This window comes from Nyctereutes procyonoides, unplaced genomic scaffold (assembly GCF_905146905.1).
Source record: "Nyctereutes procyonoides isolate TBG_1078 unplaced genomic scaffold, NYPRO_anot_genome, whole genome shotgun sequence".
Taxonomy (NCBI): domain Eukaryota; kingdom Metazoa; phylum Chordata; class Mammalia; order Carnivora; family Canidae; genus Nyctereutes; species Nyctereutes procyonoides.
The window spans coordinates 33,761,866-33,778,383 of record NW_026575139.1 but is presented as its reverse complement, the minus strand read 5'-3'; the positions used below and the strand labels follow the sequence as shown (position 1 = coordinate 33,778,383).

Here is a 16,518-nt window from a genome sequence, read left to right as displayed (position 1 = left end):
GAATTTTGTTTAGGCCAGGACAGTTAAAGGAGAACCAGCAGGAACCTGTGTCTAGGAGTTTGTGTTAATATAATGGTTGGAGGGAAGGGAGGAGACAGGAAAGATTTAAGTAGCCCAGCACTACATCCCAGTCATGCAGGGAAAGCAGGCAAGGTTAGAACTGCTGGGGCATTTCAGTGGTAGGCCAGTGAAAACATGACGGCTACAGTATTTCTTACTCTCTTGTGTCAAAACAGAGCTATGGGCTCTGTTCAGGTCAAATTCCAGTGAAAGAAAATCCAAGTCTATTCATTCTTTTGAACTTATTATTGTATAAGATAATTGATGCAATCAATTTTTAAAATAAGATGTTGTTTCATGGGAGGTTATACTTTTGACCCTGTGTTAAATTCTTTTGTAAGAAAAATTCTTTCGTGAATTAGAATATAATTTATAAGTTCATATTGACTTTGGAGTGGGATTCATTGATTTTCATTCAGCCTTATGTGGATATCCTGTGATCATCTTACCTGGGAAAGTTGAAAAGGTGTGAGCCCTAGTTCTTTCCTGCAGAATTTTTTCATATAGCATCTGGAGAGGAAATGCTGAAAAAGATGAGGATTTGTAGCTTTCCAGAAGCATTGGTTCAGGTTTTCATTTGTTCACTGTATAATTTTGAATGTTGTCAAGTAAAATGTTTTAAACAAACTGTCCCCATACCTCATGGCATGACAGTCAGTGTCATTAGGAGTTAGAAAAGATCCACGTCTACTTGAGTCTTGGGAAATGGGGGAGAAATTTGTAGTACATATTATACCAGTTAATGTCTATTCAGTGAAGGTATTTTGAATTTATTTAATTTTTATTTTTAAGGATTTTGTTTACTTATTCATGAGAGAAAGAGAGGCAGAGACATAGGCAGAGGGAGAAGCAGGCTCCCTGTGGGAAGCCCGATGGAGGACTCCATCCCAGGACCCCAGAATCACACCCTGAGCCAAAGGCAGCCACTCAATCATGAACCACCCAGGCGTCCTGGTGTTTTGAATTTAAAAGACAAATACATGTAATCATCCACATGGCTTATTTCTGCTTGAAACTTTCAATGTTAATTCCAACCTTTCTTTTTCTTCTAGGCAAATAAGGGAGAGACTGAAGAACCAAGTCACTCAGATGAAGGAACAAGTTCCTGGTTTTATACCAGGCCTGGCAATTTTACAGGTATTATGATCACATATTTCCACTAATAGCTCCCTTTCCAAACCTCTCAGTAGCACTTACAACAGTAAGCGCTTCATCTCCCCTTTCTTGTTTTCTTTTGTTTTGTTTTGCTTTATTTTTTGTGAAGCCTCATACCTTTTCAGGTTCTTTCTGCAGGCCACCTGTCTTCAGCTCAACTTGTAAATGTTTGTGTATCCTGTCCCTCTGCTATTCTCTGTGGAGCGCCTTTTCCTAGTCCAGTGTCTCTTTGACCTTTGGTCTTAGGACCACTTTACACTTGTCAGAATTTAAGACCTTAAAGAGCTTTTGTTTATATGGATTTACCCATTGATATTTACTGCATTAGAAATTAAAATAAGGGGATCCCCGGGTGGCTCAGCGGTTTAGCACCTGCCTTCGGCCCAGAGCATGACCCTGGAGACCTGGGATCGAGTCCCGCATCGGGCTCCCTGCATGGAGCCCGCTTCTCCCTCTGTGTCTCTGCCTCTCTCTCTCTCTCTGTTTGTCTCTCATGAACAAATAAATAAAATCTTTAAGAAAAAAAAAGAAATTAAAATATTTTTTAAATTGTATGCATTTAATAAAGAATGCCAATAGTAAGTTTATTCTGTTAGCACAAGTAACATTCTTATGAAAAAATAACTTTTAAGAAACAAAATATAGTAAGGAGAAACATTATTTTACATTTTTGCAATAACACTTTACTATTTTGCAAAAACTATTTACTATCTGGCTTAATAGAAGACAGCTGGATTCCCGTCTGCTCTTGCCTTCCGCCTTTTGCGACATGCTAGCTTGAGTGAAATAGATGAAGAAAATCTGGTCTCCTATAAATGTATAGTTGTAAAAGGGAAGAGTTTTTTCAGTCTTCTTCCCAGATAATTGTGGATGTTTTTCTTTGTTACTACAACAGGACTCTATAAAGTTTTACAGCTTAGTTGCAGTGTGAGATCTGAAACTGTATCAGTGAACTTTCATACTTGGTTACATGAAAATGCATTGTAATATGTTGTAGTTTGAATGGATATTTACCCATGCAGGATTTGTTTTGTTCTTCATTTCTCATTTGGAAAATGATGGTTCATTGAATTATGCAGATCTCCAAATGTTAATGCATTTCATTATACAATATAAAGAAAATCACAAGTGTTAGTATTGCCAACAAATTCATGAGACAAAGTTTAATTATTGAGAAGTTTGTCAGGCTCACTGGAGTGGATTTAAAAATTCTGATTTTCACTTGAAAGCTCAGATTTTACCATTGGCAACAAATACTGTTAGCTGTTTTCCTTGAAGTAGCAGGCTTGCTTTGTTCAATTTTGAGAAAATATTTGCCAAATATTCAAGTGTGAATAATCATTGTTTGTCAGTTATTTTTTCAAGTAAAGATAGTGTTCCATTTAAAAATGCGGCAGCTCTGCTTGCAAGGCCAAAAAGCACAAGGGCTTTCCCTTATGACAGCCACCTCTATGTGGGATGGAAGTGCTTTACGAATGCTTCCCAGTTCTCAACACAGGATGTTAAAAACATGTATGCAAGGGTTCAGGATTAATAAAATTAATCGTTTTTACTGCTTCATCAAGAGCACTTAAGTGAAATTGGCATCTGTTTTTATGGAGCATGTGTGGCCATGACTAGTATAGTTTGGTACTACTGCCTTGTTTTGTGCTAAGTCACCAGCAGTCTTACCCAACATTACCTGTGCAGTGTCAATACAGATGTCAGTCCTACAGTTGAAAAAGGCAGATGACATCATGAGTATCATGATAAGGTAGTCTGGTGCTCACAGAGCTTCTGAAAGGGTCTTAAGGTTCCCCCAAGAGTGTGTGAACCTCGCTTTGGGAACCATTGCCCCAAATCTAGCAATTTAACCTGGCTCTCAATACCAGTTCAAGGTCAGTAGCTTCTAAATCTGAATTTCTTCTGAATTCTAGATTCTTGGTTTCTAGAACACCTCTCATTTCCCTTCTTCTGCTTAACTGTTCCTCATTTTCCTGATACCTAAACCAATCAAATGCCCCAGGGCCCAGCCCATTAAGATTCTTTTCCACCTGTTCTTTCCTTAAGTGAGCTCACCTAGTTGTATAGCTGCCTGAGAGAATCTTTCCTGATTTAGTCCCCTCTCCAGGGTTCCTGAGCTCCTGATTCATCCAGTAGGACACCGTCAATAAATTGGTAGGAGGCATTCGATAAATGTCTGTTGTATGGACAATTAGATGCATATTTGAAGGGTTGATCTGGGTGACAGTAGACTGATAACTTTCATTTGAAATGCCCTTCAGGACGCCTGCTTCCTTTTTTGACAGTTCTCTCTATATATGTATGTCTCCAAGTGTTATCACTTAATCCCTTGCTAAGTTTCTATACTGTGTTCATCAAGAATTTCAAAGTGAATAGTTCTTAAATATTTCCCCCCCATTGCTGTTCATTATCCAAGAGGCTTTCACTGAGAGGAAAAGCGCAGAAGGCCTATGGTTCCGCCTGGTGTGTTCTCTGCTGTGGTGGTTTTTCCCTTTTTTTGCAAATTAATGAGGTATATATTGTGGGTGTTCACTTGGTACATTTGGGAGACCAGTTATTTCCTGACTTGTGAATTACTTGTTGCAGAAAGAGTAAATGTGGTAGGCAAGAACTTTATTTCTGTAAACCTTTCAGAAGGTTCCGGAAGGGATTCAAAAAAATTCTAATATTAGCAATATTGTGATTTTTTTTTTCCTGTTTTTAAGATTGACTTCTAAACTCATATTTTAAATTTATTGATCGCAAGTGTTTTCATTGTATAAACACTGTTCTGCAGCTTGTCTCCTGTGCCCTTGCCAGTAAAACTGGTAGGATATTTTAATCTTGCACTTTAGCGGCAGAGTCAACCTCTTTCCATGATGCAAGGCCTACACGTTGTGTTGTAATCACATCCCTGCTGCCTCAGACCTCTTGTGTTTTTTTCCCTCCTGGTGACTGACACCAACTTCCCACACACTCAACCAGAAACCCAAGCTCTTCTCTTTAGGATTTCTCTCCCTCAGTCCCATAAATCCCCTTAGTGAATATCATGTTATTGATTGTGCCTCTCATAAGCTCTTGGGATCTGTTTCCTCCTTTCGGTTTCTGTTGCTCCCACCCTCTGAGGCCACTACTCAGTCACCTACTTAGAGGTTTTAGGCTTCTAATCTGGACACTTCCTGTCTGTTTTTTTAGCTACAACTGCAGAACTGGTCATAATCCATCCAACCACACCCACCCTGTCCTTAATAGAAGGAATGACAGTACTGCTTGTACAGAGTGTCTGTTATAGTCCAAATGATTTGTATGTATTTCTAGTTGTTCTGAGTATTAGTCCTACAAGCTGTCTCCTTATAGCTGTAGTAACCAATGCTCAGAGATCTTGGGTAGCTTGCCCAAAACCAGTCAGGAAGGACCTGGGTCTGGGATGTGAACCCAGGTCTGTCTATCTCTAAGACCTATTTACTTTCCCTTTTTGTTTTCTTAATTACTTAGCATTGCATTCAAGGATATTCATGATCTGATTTAGGTATGCACCTCAAAGTTGGAATTCCTTTTTAAATGATGGACTGGTTACTTCCCAAATAACTAAATACTTAAAGGAAATTAAGACTTTTCACTATAAGACTTAAAATTGAGGTTCTATTTCTATCCATTTAGCACATAGAATACTTTCATTATTAGAAATAAAACAACTAACACTTCTTTTTTTTTAAAAAAAGCTTTTTTTTTTTTAATTTATTTATTTATGATAGTCACACAGAGAGAGAGAGAGAGGCAGAGACATAGGCAGAGGGAGAAGCAGGCTCCATGCACCGGGAGCCCGATATGGGATTCGATCCCGGGTCTCCAGGATCGCGCCCTGGGCCAAAGGCAGGCGCCAAACCGCTGCGCCACCCAGGGATCCCTAACACTTGCTTCTTAGCAGGAATTATTCAGAGTGCTAGACATATAGTAATTCACTCAGTGAATTACTCACAAAATACATAAGGTAAAATAATGAAATCAATAAATTCAACTGGTCTGAATATCTATAGAAGGTTACTAAAGCAGAAAGAAAAATTGATGAGTAAACCAATACTCAAGATATTTTATGGTATAAAACAGGGATCAATGGAGCACCTGGGTGGCTCAGTCAGTTGGGATCCAACTCTTGGTTTTGGCTCAGGTCGTGATCTCAGGCTTGTGAGATTGAGCCCCATGTTGGGCTCTGTGCTTGTCAGAGTCAGATGGAAATTCTCTGCCTCTCTCTATGCCCCTCTTCCCTATCATGCTCTCTCTCTTTCTTAAAATAAAATAAATGAAATCTTAAAACAACAAAAACCCAGGGATCAGTGAACTGTGGCCCATACCCAAATGCTGCCTAGGTTGGAAAGGGTTAAGAATGAAGCCACAGAGTACGTGGCCCCAAAAAGCTAAAATATATACTGTTTAACCCTGTACAGAAATAGTTTGCAGAGTCTTGTATTTAAAAAAAAAAAAAGGAGCCTGGTTGGTTTAGTCAAGTGTCTAACTCTTGATTTTGGTTCAGATCATGACCTTAGGGTTATGGGATGGAACCCAGCATCACCCTGAGCATGGAGCTGCTTGAGATTTTCTCTCTCCTTCTCCCTATCCCTCCCCCACTATCTTTAAAAAAAAAAAAAAGTCCCTAACTTGTTCATGGATAGGACGTTTTTAGAATAATGTAATTCACCTTTTTCAAGGAAGAAATTAGCATTACTGATAAAATGTTTCAGTGATTTTTCTTGATAAATTGATGGGATTAAGATTTGTTCTCAAAAACCAGCCTTCCACCTACTCACTTCACTGTCAGTCAAGAATCTACTGTTCCTCAGCTAAACATTCTTTCTGCATCTAGTCTCTAGTCTATCAATGATTGTATAATCATCTTCCTCTGTAAAATGTCCATACTGGGGCGCCTGGGTGGCTCAGTCAGTTAAGCATCTGCCTTTGGCTCAGGTCATGATCTCGGCGTCCTGGGATTGAGCCCCACATCCACATCAGGTTCTCCACTCAATGGGGAGCCTACTTCTCCCTCTGTCTCTGTGGTCTCTCTGTCTCTCTCTCAAGTAAATAAATTTAAAAAATAAAAGAAATAAAAAATAAAATGTATATACTGAGAGTCTTTGGATTGGTTTTTAAGAGGTCTTTTCCTTTGCATTAGGATTATAATAAAACTTTGATATATGCTTATGACTATTACACTTTCTTTTTAAAATTGGTGACAGTTTTGGAGTTTATGGTTTTTGGTTTTCTTTTAAGATTTTATTTTTAAGTAATCTCTACACCCAATGTGGGGCTCAAACTTACAACCCCAAGATCACAAGTTGCATACTCCATCAACCGAGCCAGCCAGGTGCCCCTGGTTTTGGAGTTTTAGAAAAATTCTTTCAGAAAAATGCAGATAGAAAACAGTTGCCTGTAAAAGAACCACAACAAAAGACTTAAAACTTCTCTTCTGTAACACTAGATGCTGAAGGTAAGTAGCATCTCTGAAGGAAAATGTCATGACTCCCAAGTTCAGCCAAGTGAATCCTGTCAAGTGCAAAAAAAGCAGAAAAATATTTTCAGATGCACGTAGACTCCGAAAAATGCCCACATACTTTTTCTGGGAAAGTGACTTCAAGTTACATTTCAACTACCTAGGGGAATGTATGAAGATAAACTATAGAACAGAGAAGTTGTGGCTTAAAAAGGACTGGCCGTGAGCAGTCAAGCCATTTAATATCCGCGTTAAATTTTAAAAACATCATAGTTAGAAATAGTAATGAATATGTGAAGAACAATACTGTTGTATTTGGAACCACCTCCTTTCCTACTTAGATCTAAGAATCCCAGAATGTGTTAAATGTGATAACCTGAGGGCTGGGTGGTAACAGCAAGGAGCACATATAAGAAATGATCTAGGAAGAAACAAGAGAGGCTCTGAAACTCTAGCAATCCCCCACAGGAAGCAGCGAAGGCACTGAGGTGCAGGTAACCCATAGAAAAGCAAATTCCATCACAGCCCAGTGACTCAGCGGTTTAGCGCCACCTTCGGCCCAGGGCCTAATCCTGGAGACCTGGGAGTCCCACGTCGGGATCCCTGCATGGAGCCTGCTTCTCCCTCTGCCTGTGTCTCTGTGTCTCTCATAAATAAAATCTTTAAAAAGAAAAGAAAATTGCTCTCAAAGGATTCATCTGACTCCTGAAATTCAGATGAACCCAAGCAAAACTGAGAACTATCTGTATGAAGGACAGTTAAACTAAGAGTAAGGCCAGGTTCTGTGACCCTGAGGACAGCTTCCAGTGACAGCATCAGCATGACCAACTCTGCTCCTGAGGCCAACTTCTTTCTCTGTGGTTGTCCTGTTAAAAGGAGCCATGCACCTGTTGTCTGTGGTATTAGTGGCCTATTGTCTTTCCCCTCTGCAGTCTTAGGAGAAACTGAACTTAATGTCGATCCCTAGAATGTGGAAAAATAAATTTGTAGAATGATATTTTACAGATAGGTGGCTATGGTGAAAAATTATGTCTATATGTTCATGATTAAAGTAACGGAGGGAACATAGCGAGACCTAGCGTGGTAGTTCAGAGGATTTGCTTCTGCACCATGCTTTCCTCTGCCTAGAGGGCCGCAGACTGCCCCTTGCCTTGCCTTTTGCCTTGCATAGGTGTCTCTGTTTAAGCTAGACTTAGTTCCACCCCAGCTGGTTTCTCTTCTCTGTGGAGTTGGGCTAGAGAACTTTCCACTGCCACTATGGGTTGGAGAGAGGGTGCAGAAGATACCCTTTTGGGTGTTCCTGTCTCCCACAGCTATGGTGTTTTTCTTGCTTGATGACAACTCAGCCCTCCGTGCTCTGTTCTGGTATGTCAGCTCAAAGGCAAATTCCACATGTTTCATGCAGGCCTGTGGCCCCATTGCTTAGTTTCCAGGGCAGATGCAGATGTCCCCTACTTTTTTTTTTCTTGTGGCTTTTTTAGTGGGAATCAGGTCAGCCTTATTTGGGGAGGGATTGGTAATACCCCTGTGTTCATCTCTCCATTCTGCCCCAACATTCTCCTATTCTCCTCTAAAGTTCTCTGCAACAGGAGTCTCATGATTAAACATTCCTTTGATCAAAACTAAAATTTTAGAAGCTTTTCTGTACACTTTGCCTTTCTTGATCGTCTGATTTGCATGTATTTATTATTCTAGGTTGGCGACAGAGATGATTCTAATCTTTATATAAATGTGAAGCTGAAGGCTGCTGAAGAGGTAACTCCTGAAACAGCCATGCCATCATCCCCCACCCCCACCTCCACCCCAGGTCTTGTCGGTTACCCCTTGCCCTTTGTAAAAACTTACATTGCCCACAACAGGCTTGAATTTATCAGTTTTGCTAGTCGGAAATGCAGGACTTAAGCTGTAGTCTCTGGTTTGCACTTGAATGTTTTCTAATTAATGAATGATCTGCTGACTTCCCAAAGAGCAGTAGCAATGGATGTGAAATTGCTTAAGTGCAGTGGTGACAGTGAATGAGTAAAGGACAAATGGGTCAAAATGAGAGACTCATTTTTCAGAACATAATGAGGGTGAAATGGTGACTCAGGCCACTTCATTTGATTGAGTCATATTGGTTAAAAGAAACGGGCCCATGTTTCATGTTCTCTTGCCTTTTACCTATTTCAAATGTTCATTTTTGCAGATTGGGATCAGAGCCACGCACATTAAGTTACCAAGAACAGCCACAGAATCTGAGGTGAGCCGCAGAATCTGATGAACTGATTGTTAAGAGGACAGCTAATGTGCTTTCTTCTCTGGCTTTTGGTTTAGTGGAATTTTAGGGATTGGTACATTCACCATGTGAAAGACCTCTAGGAAATTCTTTCTTCACAAACTCTGCCTCCATAAAAATCTTTGAAAACACCCACAGAGTAAATGGTGCTGTCCAGTGGTATGGGCATTTCATACTCAGTGTGTGATTGCTGCCTCACGTGCTTCAAATCCTCTTCAGTGTTCATTAAGAACTGATCCTGGGCCTGTAGCTATTTGCCTTTTTAAAAACCAAATATGTATTCCATTTATATGATGTTCAAGAGTAGGCCAAACAAATGATCAGTGGTTAAAGTCGGGAACTGTAGCCACCTGAAGGAAGAGGGAGTAACTGTGAAGGAGTGGGAGGGGAAAAGAACTTTCTGAGGTTGTAGGTAATGTTCTGTGTCTACACTGTCCAATGGGGGGTAGCTACTAGCCTCATGTGGCCATTTAATTAAAATGAAATGAAATATAAAATTTAGTTCCTTGGTTGCACTAGCCACATTTCAAGTATTCAGTAGCCACTACTATACGGGAAAGTGCACATTATAGAACATTTCTGTCATCACAGAAATCTTGATTTGGATAAGTAACATAGGTATTACCATTGAAGTTCTTAGCTTTTTGATGAATTTCTTCACAGGCACTGAATATTACATTTGGTGTTAGAGTTGCTCTTGGGTTCAAGAGGAGGTACATTCTAGGAGGACTGCAATTAAATTCCTGGGGGGAAATGGAGCAACTGAAAAGTGTTTCTCTGCCTTTTTGGTTTCTGTGTATTATATAAATTGTGTGCGGTATTACTCGTAGGTGTTAAAGTATGTTACATCATTGAATGAAGACCTCACTGTCCATGGTTTTATAGTGCAGCTGCCTTTAGATTCAGAGAACCCCATTAACACTGAAGCAGTGGTCAATGCTATTATACCCGAAAAGGATGTGGATGGGTGAGTGGGCCTTGACTCTTTATGTCACATTGCACAATTCCCATTATATTTGTTTTGGGAACAAACCGTATGTGCTTCTAAAGAGTAAAGGCATCTAATTACTTTCATTTCCCCCTTCATTGCTGTCATTGTTTTAGGTTGACTAGCATCAGTGCTGGAAAACTTGCTAGAGGTGATCTGAAAGACTGTTTCATCCCTTGTACACCTAAAGGATGCTTGGAACTAATCAAAGAGACAGGTAAAAATAAAGGAATGAAAACAAAGCACCATTTCTTGGGCCTAGTCTCAACCCATGGAGGCAAGGAGAAGGGTACCCTATTAGCCCTAAATAAATGGACTTTATTGGCACAAGGACCTATCAGCTGGGGGTTTACCTAACTTCTCAATTTTTTCAACATCTTTATGAACTCAGTACTATTAATCCTCAACAGCTTGAGAAAACAGTCTTAGAATGGTGCATAACTTGTCCAAGAGGTAGCAGAGTCAGGATTTGAACTCAGGGTTATTTGAGTTCAAAGAAATTTATTTTTTATGAAAAAAATAACTTATAGAATAATAAGAATTCAGACAAAGGGAGAAGTCCCAACCCCCAAAATGTCAAGTCTCCATAATAGTTTGAAGACTCGACAGATGGCTGGAAACAGATCTCTTGAACAGTTGGCCATCCTACCCCATTACCTAGTCAACATCTTGGTATTTTAACTTCATCATGAACACTTTGCAGAGGTTATTTTTTACAAGGAAATATGTCCTATTTAAAGGAAGTGGATCAGAAGTTTTAAGTGGAAGTGTTGGCCAACGTAAATGGAAGTTTTCTGTGGTTGGAAGAAAAGGTCAAGCTGTAAGCCTTGGGACAGCTATTACTGTTCAGTTCTACAACTAAATTTATACTCCATAGCATATTTAGCAAACTGTATTACAACTTGTTAGAAATAAATGCCATGAGCCACAGCAGCTGTTTATTAACAGTGAAACTATTTGTCCTAATGCAGCTTTAAGTCTTTTGCTGAATCCTAAAAAGTATAGAGTAAAGTACCTTTTAAACACTTCACACTTTGAGGGTTTTACTTCTAGTTGTTCATCTTGTTAATATTATATAGAAGCTTAGCTTTTTTGAGAAAAATTAATGTTATACAAGAAGCACAATTTAAACACAACCCTCCTTGGGGCATCTGGGTAGCTCATTCGGTTGAGCAGCCAACTCTTGGTTTTGGCTTGAGTCATGATCTCAGGGCCATGGGATCAAAGCCCCCTGTCAGGCCCCATGCTCAGCGTAGAGTCTGCTTGGGATGTTCTCCTTCTGCCTCTCCCCCTGCTCGTGTACTCTCTTTCACTCTCTCCCTAACATGAATATATAAATCTTTTAAAAAATAAAAATAAACACAACCCGCCTTAAGCAAGAGTTCACTTCAGCTGGGCTGGGTAGATTGGCTCAGGTGGAGTCTTCAGGATCTTATCCCTGCTCTCTTCTGTGTGGTAGCTTCTTCTTGGGCTCTACGTGGTGGCCCAGAGCAGCTCTAGCCTGTGCCTGACAGATCTCATTGGTCAGGGGCAGAAATGTGGGTGAGCACCCAAACCGTCTCTATTGAATAGAGTCTGTCTGTCTTGAAAAGGACATTGGGATAGTGCCAGAAGAATGGATGCTGAGTAAACAAAAAGAAAGTTTTCTGCTACATTTAGAGTTCTTTATCACTTCCCTGCAAACAACCCTATGGCTCAGGCCCTATGCCAAAAGAGAAATGTGGATGAGGAACTACATAAATAAACTTACCAGAGTTAGAAAGGCTTACTGATAATCATCTAATTCCCTTTGCTTCTCTCCAGCCCATCACATGTACCCTATTTGTTATAACTATTTTTCCCGTGTAAACAAATCTACTGTCTTCTTCCATATGGCTGTTTAGCTGTATGTCAGGACTTCTTTTTTCTTTGAGTGTAGGTTTTCTTCCCACTCTCCTATGACTCAGTGAATGGATCTTGGCTTTGGCTGCTCCCAAAAACCCACTGCAAGAAGGACACAGTACACAGTACAACCCATTGCAAGTTCCCACAGTACAACTCTAGGATTTCAGCTCAACTTGCAGCTGAAATCCTAGAGTTGAGAATATTATTGCCAAGGAAGGGATGTTTTCAGGAAGATTTCCATGCTAGGAACCTGTTTTTGTGCACTTGTTCTGAATTTTCCCATTTCGGTGGCATGTGAAGAGGGCAGCTTCTCCCAATACTCTCACCCATGCCAGCTATTCTTTCAGGGGTACAGATCGCTGGAAGTCACGCTGTAGTGGTTGGGCGCAGTAAGATAGTTGGTGCCCCGATGCATGACCTGCTTCTGTGGAACCATGCCACAGTGACCACCTGCCACTCCAAGACTGCCAATCTAAGCGAGGAGGTAAGGGATCCAGAGTGCAGTGGAAGAGTTTGTGTGTGTGTGTGTGTGTGTGTGTGTGTGTGTGTTCTCACATAGTGGGAGCACCTAACATTTAAGTGCTAGAAACCGCCATGTACTTTACCTCATTCAATATTTCATTGAACCCTTATTGCAATTCTCTTCATTCTTGTCTCATTTTACATGATAAAGACACAAATTCCAATTAAAAACTTGCGCAAGTTATGTAGCTTTTGTTCTGATCGTATTCTTTCTGTACTGGTCTGCCTCATGGTGGATAGGGATTAGCAACATAGAAACGAGGATGGACCCCAGCAGCCAGATTGTGTAACTCAGTGGTGGCCTCAGAGATAGAGGTGCTCCAGAGGGGCATGTGGACCATGGTCCCATGACATCTGTCGCATCTTTTTCTTGACCCTGTATTAGATTCCTGAGTCCAAGAAGTCTCACATGTACCTATCCCTATTGGTAGTACACCGTCTCTCTTAATCCTCCTCAAGAAGTGTTCTATGAAAGGTGCTGCTCCCCATATTCCATCGGAGAAGGAATAATCTCCCAACATCACATAATTTAGAGCCAGGCCTGAAGCTCCAAGCCCATGCTCCTCCCTGTTCAGCATGTTATCATCACGTTCCCCATTTAGGAAGATGTCTAGTAATGGGGAGCATTTTGGCATGTGTAGGAACGAGCACAGCATACAAAGAGCTGTCAGAGTTGGTGTGTGGCCTGCATGAAATAGTTGATGTCAATGAACAGTTTCATACAAAGCTTAGTCTGTTCCACTTCTATACATACATATATATGTATATATAATATATAATATAATAAAAGTAATATTTATAATAGTATAAAAACATATATATATGTGTGTTTTTAATGTTTCCTGTGTAATTTCTGAGGTAAAAACCCTCTTTCTTTCCCTAGGTAAATAAAGGTGACATCCTGGTGGTTGCAACTGGTCAGCCAGAAATGGTAAAAGGGGAGTGGATCAAACCTGGGGCAATAGTCATCGACTGCGGGATCAATTATATTCCAGGTGAGTGCTGCTGGAGAATGAAGGTAGTTTCTGATAGTGGGGTAGGCAGAGAAGGGTGTCATTCAATGACATGAGAACTCCTTGTCCCATTTCAGGCTTGAAGAGCTAAGATTCAGAGCAAGTGTCCTGCCTATGGTGCATGTAGTTAGTAGGTGGCATCATGGCCAGCAGGAGAGCAGAGCCTGTGATTTTAGCCACTGTGCTGTGCATTTCCTGGAATGACTTTGTCCAAGGAGAGGGTGAGAGGGGGATCTCATTCTACCTTCACATATAGATCATCCTTTATTTTTAACAAAGGATGGATGGATTTAAAATACAGTGTGATCTTGACAGAGTACTGTGTAATTCCAGGAGAGGGGCTCACTTTGCCAAGAGTCTTATAGGAAGGCTTTTCAAAGAAGACATTTGACCTAGCCTCTTCTAGTCAGTGAGGGTAAAGCCAGCCCCTTGTCATTGCCTCCCAATTATTTCCTGTATCGGATCCATTTTTGTTTTTATTTTATTTTTTTTAATTTGAGAGAAAAACAGCAACAAAGATATATATATAGAGAGAGCATGAGCAGGGAGGAGAGGGAGAAAGCAGGTCCCTGTGCGGCAGGGAGCCTGATTCAGGGCTTAATCCCAGGACCCTGGGATCATGACCTGAGCCAAAGGCAGACACGACTGAGCCACCCAGGTGCCCCTGGATCCGTTTTTAAGTCTCAGAAAGTTTTTCCTTTCTTCTGTTTTCGGTGTCACCTATGAGTGCTACCGTCTCAGGTGGATGCACTGCTGCGAATTGCTTACTAGTCTCCAATCACCAGCTGACTCCCACTCACATCCATCTGCATGTTCTTGCCGCATTCGTGGGTCTTGGTGTGGAGCGTCTTCCTCCCACATTACTTACTTGTCCAACTGCTGAGCCCCACACTAGTTTCAGCCGCCTCTGTGGCCTTTTTTCTCATGCCATGTTGTGAATACCCATCTTAAATGGTTGGAAAGTAGACCTCGTGCCCTTCTCCGCTCATGCCTTATTTGTCCTTGGCAGCTTCTACACCCGAATCCTCAGGGCAGTAGGTTGTTCTTTCATCGTGAAGTGTTTAGCATAAAATTTCACAGCATGATACAGTGAATACTTGTATACATGCCTTGTAGATTCAAGAAAAGAACAATCTTTATTCAGACAACCGTTTCTGTGCATTAAGCACTGCTGCAGGCCTTGGGCTACATGATCAGATAAAGCTTGACTTTGATCTTCAGTTTTAGCCACTTCTCCACCTTCTCTCTTCCTGGAATGCTCATTCTTCTTTCTAAACCTTGTCTGATTTCCCTTCAATATGGGATAATCTCTCTTTTTGAAAATCCTCTCCCACTTTCCCCTCCTGGAGACATGGGTATCCCTTTCATTGTACACGGTGTTCTGTGCTGTCCGCCACCTTGGGGTGGTGGTTTCTGCATTGCAATGTCAGGCTTTCTGCCTTCTAACTGCTGGCACTCACACCTGTTGAATTGCGAAAGGAGTTAGAGCAAGAAGATTGTTTTTTCTCCCTTCCCATCTCAAATAAGGAACATAGACACTAAGCTGCCAGGGACATTAGTCACTGTCAAGCCTTCACCAGTTTTAACCTCCCTCCCACTCTCCCTACCATGCTTTTAAGACAGTAGCTCATAATTGATCACTCATTTTCTTGTAGTGTAATTATCTAATGGGTGATAAAGAAATTGCTCTCCTACAACTCCTCACTTTGAGTACTTGTGATATGACATTCAGGCTCATTCTGTTTAAAACCTTGCATCCTCTGTATCATATTTCTGCTTTTGGCTTTTTTTTTTTTTTTGAGAGAGAGAGAGAGATGGAAGGCCTGGGTGGGAATCCTTGAGTCTTACAGATATGTTTATTTTTTATTTTTTTATTTTTAAAGATTTTATTTATTTATTCATGAGAGACACAGAGAGAGAGAGAGGCAGAGACACAGGCAGAGGGAGAAACAGGCTCCATTCAGGGAGTCCGACATGGGACCCAATCCTGGGTCTCCAGGATCAGCCCCTGGGCCGAAGGTGGTGCTAAATTGCTGAGCCACCAGGGCTGCCCTACGGATAAGTTTAAAATGTTCACTTAAACAGGAAACTCATCATCCTGTTCACATTTATTCTTCACATAGATGGTGAAATACGAATAAGATCAATATCTGGTCAGCTGTATTTTTATTGATCTGAGTTATATAAGAAAATAAGTTTTGATAAGGCTGGATTTTATCATTTCCTTCTCACATTATCTTTAGTAAGCCAAATAGGAAGAACACGTTCATGTGTCTCTAGTTAGTACTTTCTGCTCTGTAGTTGAATCTTAAAAGTATTCCTTTTTTTTTTCCTTTGGGGGAAAAAAAAAAGTACATACCTTAATTCATTCTTAATTTGGCAAATGACTTAGGATAGTATCCCTGAGTGGACCATGCAGATGATTTAAATCATCAAAATATGAGTCAAGATGTGGTCCAGTTATGGAACATGATGCGTTGAAAATGAACACTTGCAAAGAATAGTCTTTAGTTCCTCCAGTCCACTCACTGGTCCTTAACTCAGTGATTGGATTTTATACTTATAATTCCCAGTGAAAGAGAAATTCTAGGGCTGGGATAGATAACCAAAATGTTTATTGGTTATCTATTGAAGTGTATCTAACCCATACACTTCGATTGAGTGGTTGCTTTTTCTATTGACCACATCATATGTTCCATGAAACACTGGACCTGTACCAGGGGGCACTCAAGTCAACCATGGATAAGTGTTTGCTTAAGGAGCAAAACTGAGCTCATGTTGTATGGCAGTTAGTTGTGCAGTAACTGCTATGTCTCCCTGTTTGTGGAGAAACTAAAATCACCACCATGAATAACTAGAAGGAGGTGTACAGGGTATTTTAAGCTAATGTCAGCATTAGACTGTTGAGACCTGTACAAAGTGCAAACCCTTAACTATGGCTACTTGGTGTTCTGAGAGTAAATGTTCTGCTATAGCTTGCTGCTTTATAATCTAGAAACCTGACAGTATCCCAGGGAGTTGTATTCATCAGCTCCTTATAGTACATATAGAAAATCTCTTATCTAGGATGGGATGAGAAACTTTTATGTTTAGAGAATGATTTTTCAATTTCACAGATGTGCACGATTTCTCACTTGATTCTCAGCAAGCTTGT

At 40.6% G+C, this 16,518-nt stretch overlaps 1 protein-coding gene across 2 annotated transcripts in view; it reads left to right on the top strand.

Moving 5' to 3' along the window:
* Window positions 1-16,518, top strand: part of MTHFD1 (methylenetetrahydrofolate dehydrogenase, cyclohydrolase and formyltetrahydrofolate synthetase 1) — a 57,468-nt gene that overhangs the window by 12,687 nt on the left and 28,263 nt on the right. For both annotated transcript variants that reach the window (XM_055303798.1, XM_055303797.1), the window contains exons 2-8: window positions 1,113-1,197; window positions 8,378-8,437; window positions 8,868-8,921; window positions 9,788-9,924; window positions 10,062-10,162; window positions 12,177-12,313; window positions 13,235-13,346. In XM_055303798.1, coding sequence (XP_055159773.1) covers window positions 1,113-1,197; window positions 8,378-8,437; window positions 8,868-8,921; window positions 9,788-9,924; window positions 10,062-10,162; window positions 12,177-12,313; window positions 13,235-13,346 — 686 coding nt within the window. The remainder of the gene's footprint in view (window positions 1-1,112; window positions 1,198-8,377; window positions 8,438-8,867; window positions 8,922-9,787; window positions 9,925-10,061; window positions 10,163-12,176; window positions 12,314-13,234; window positions 13,347-16,518) is intronic.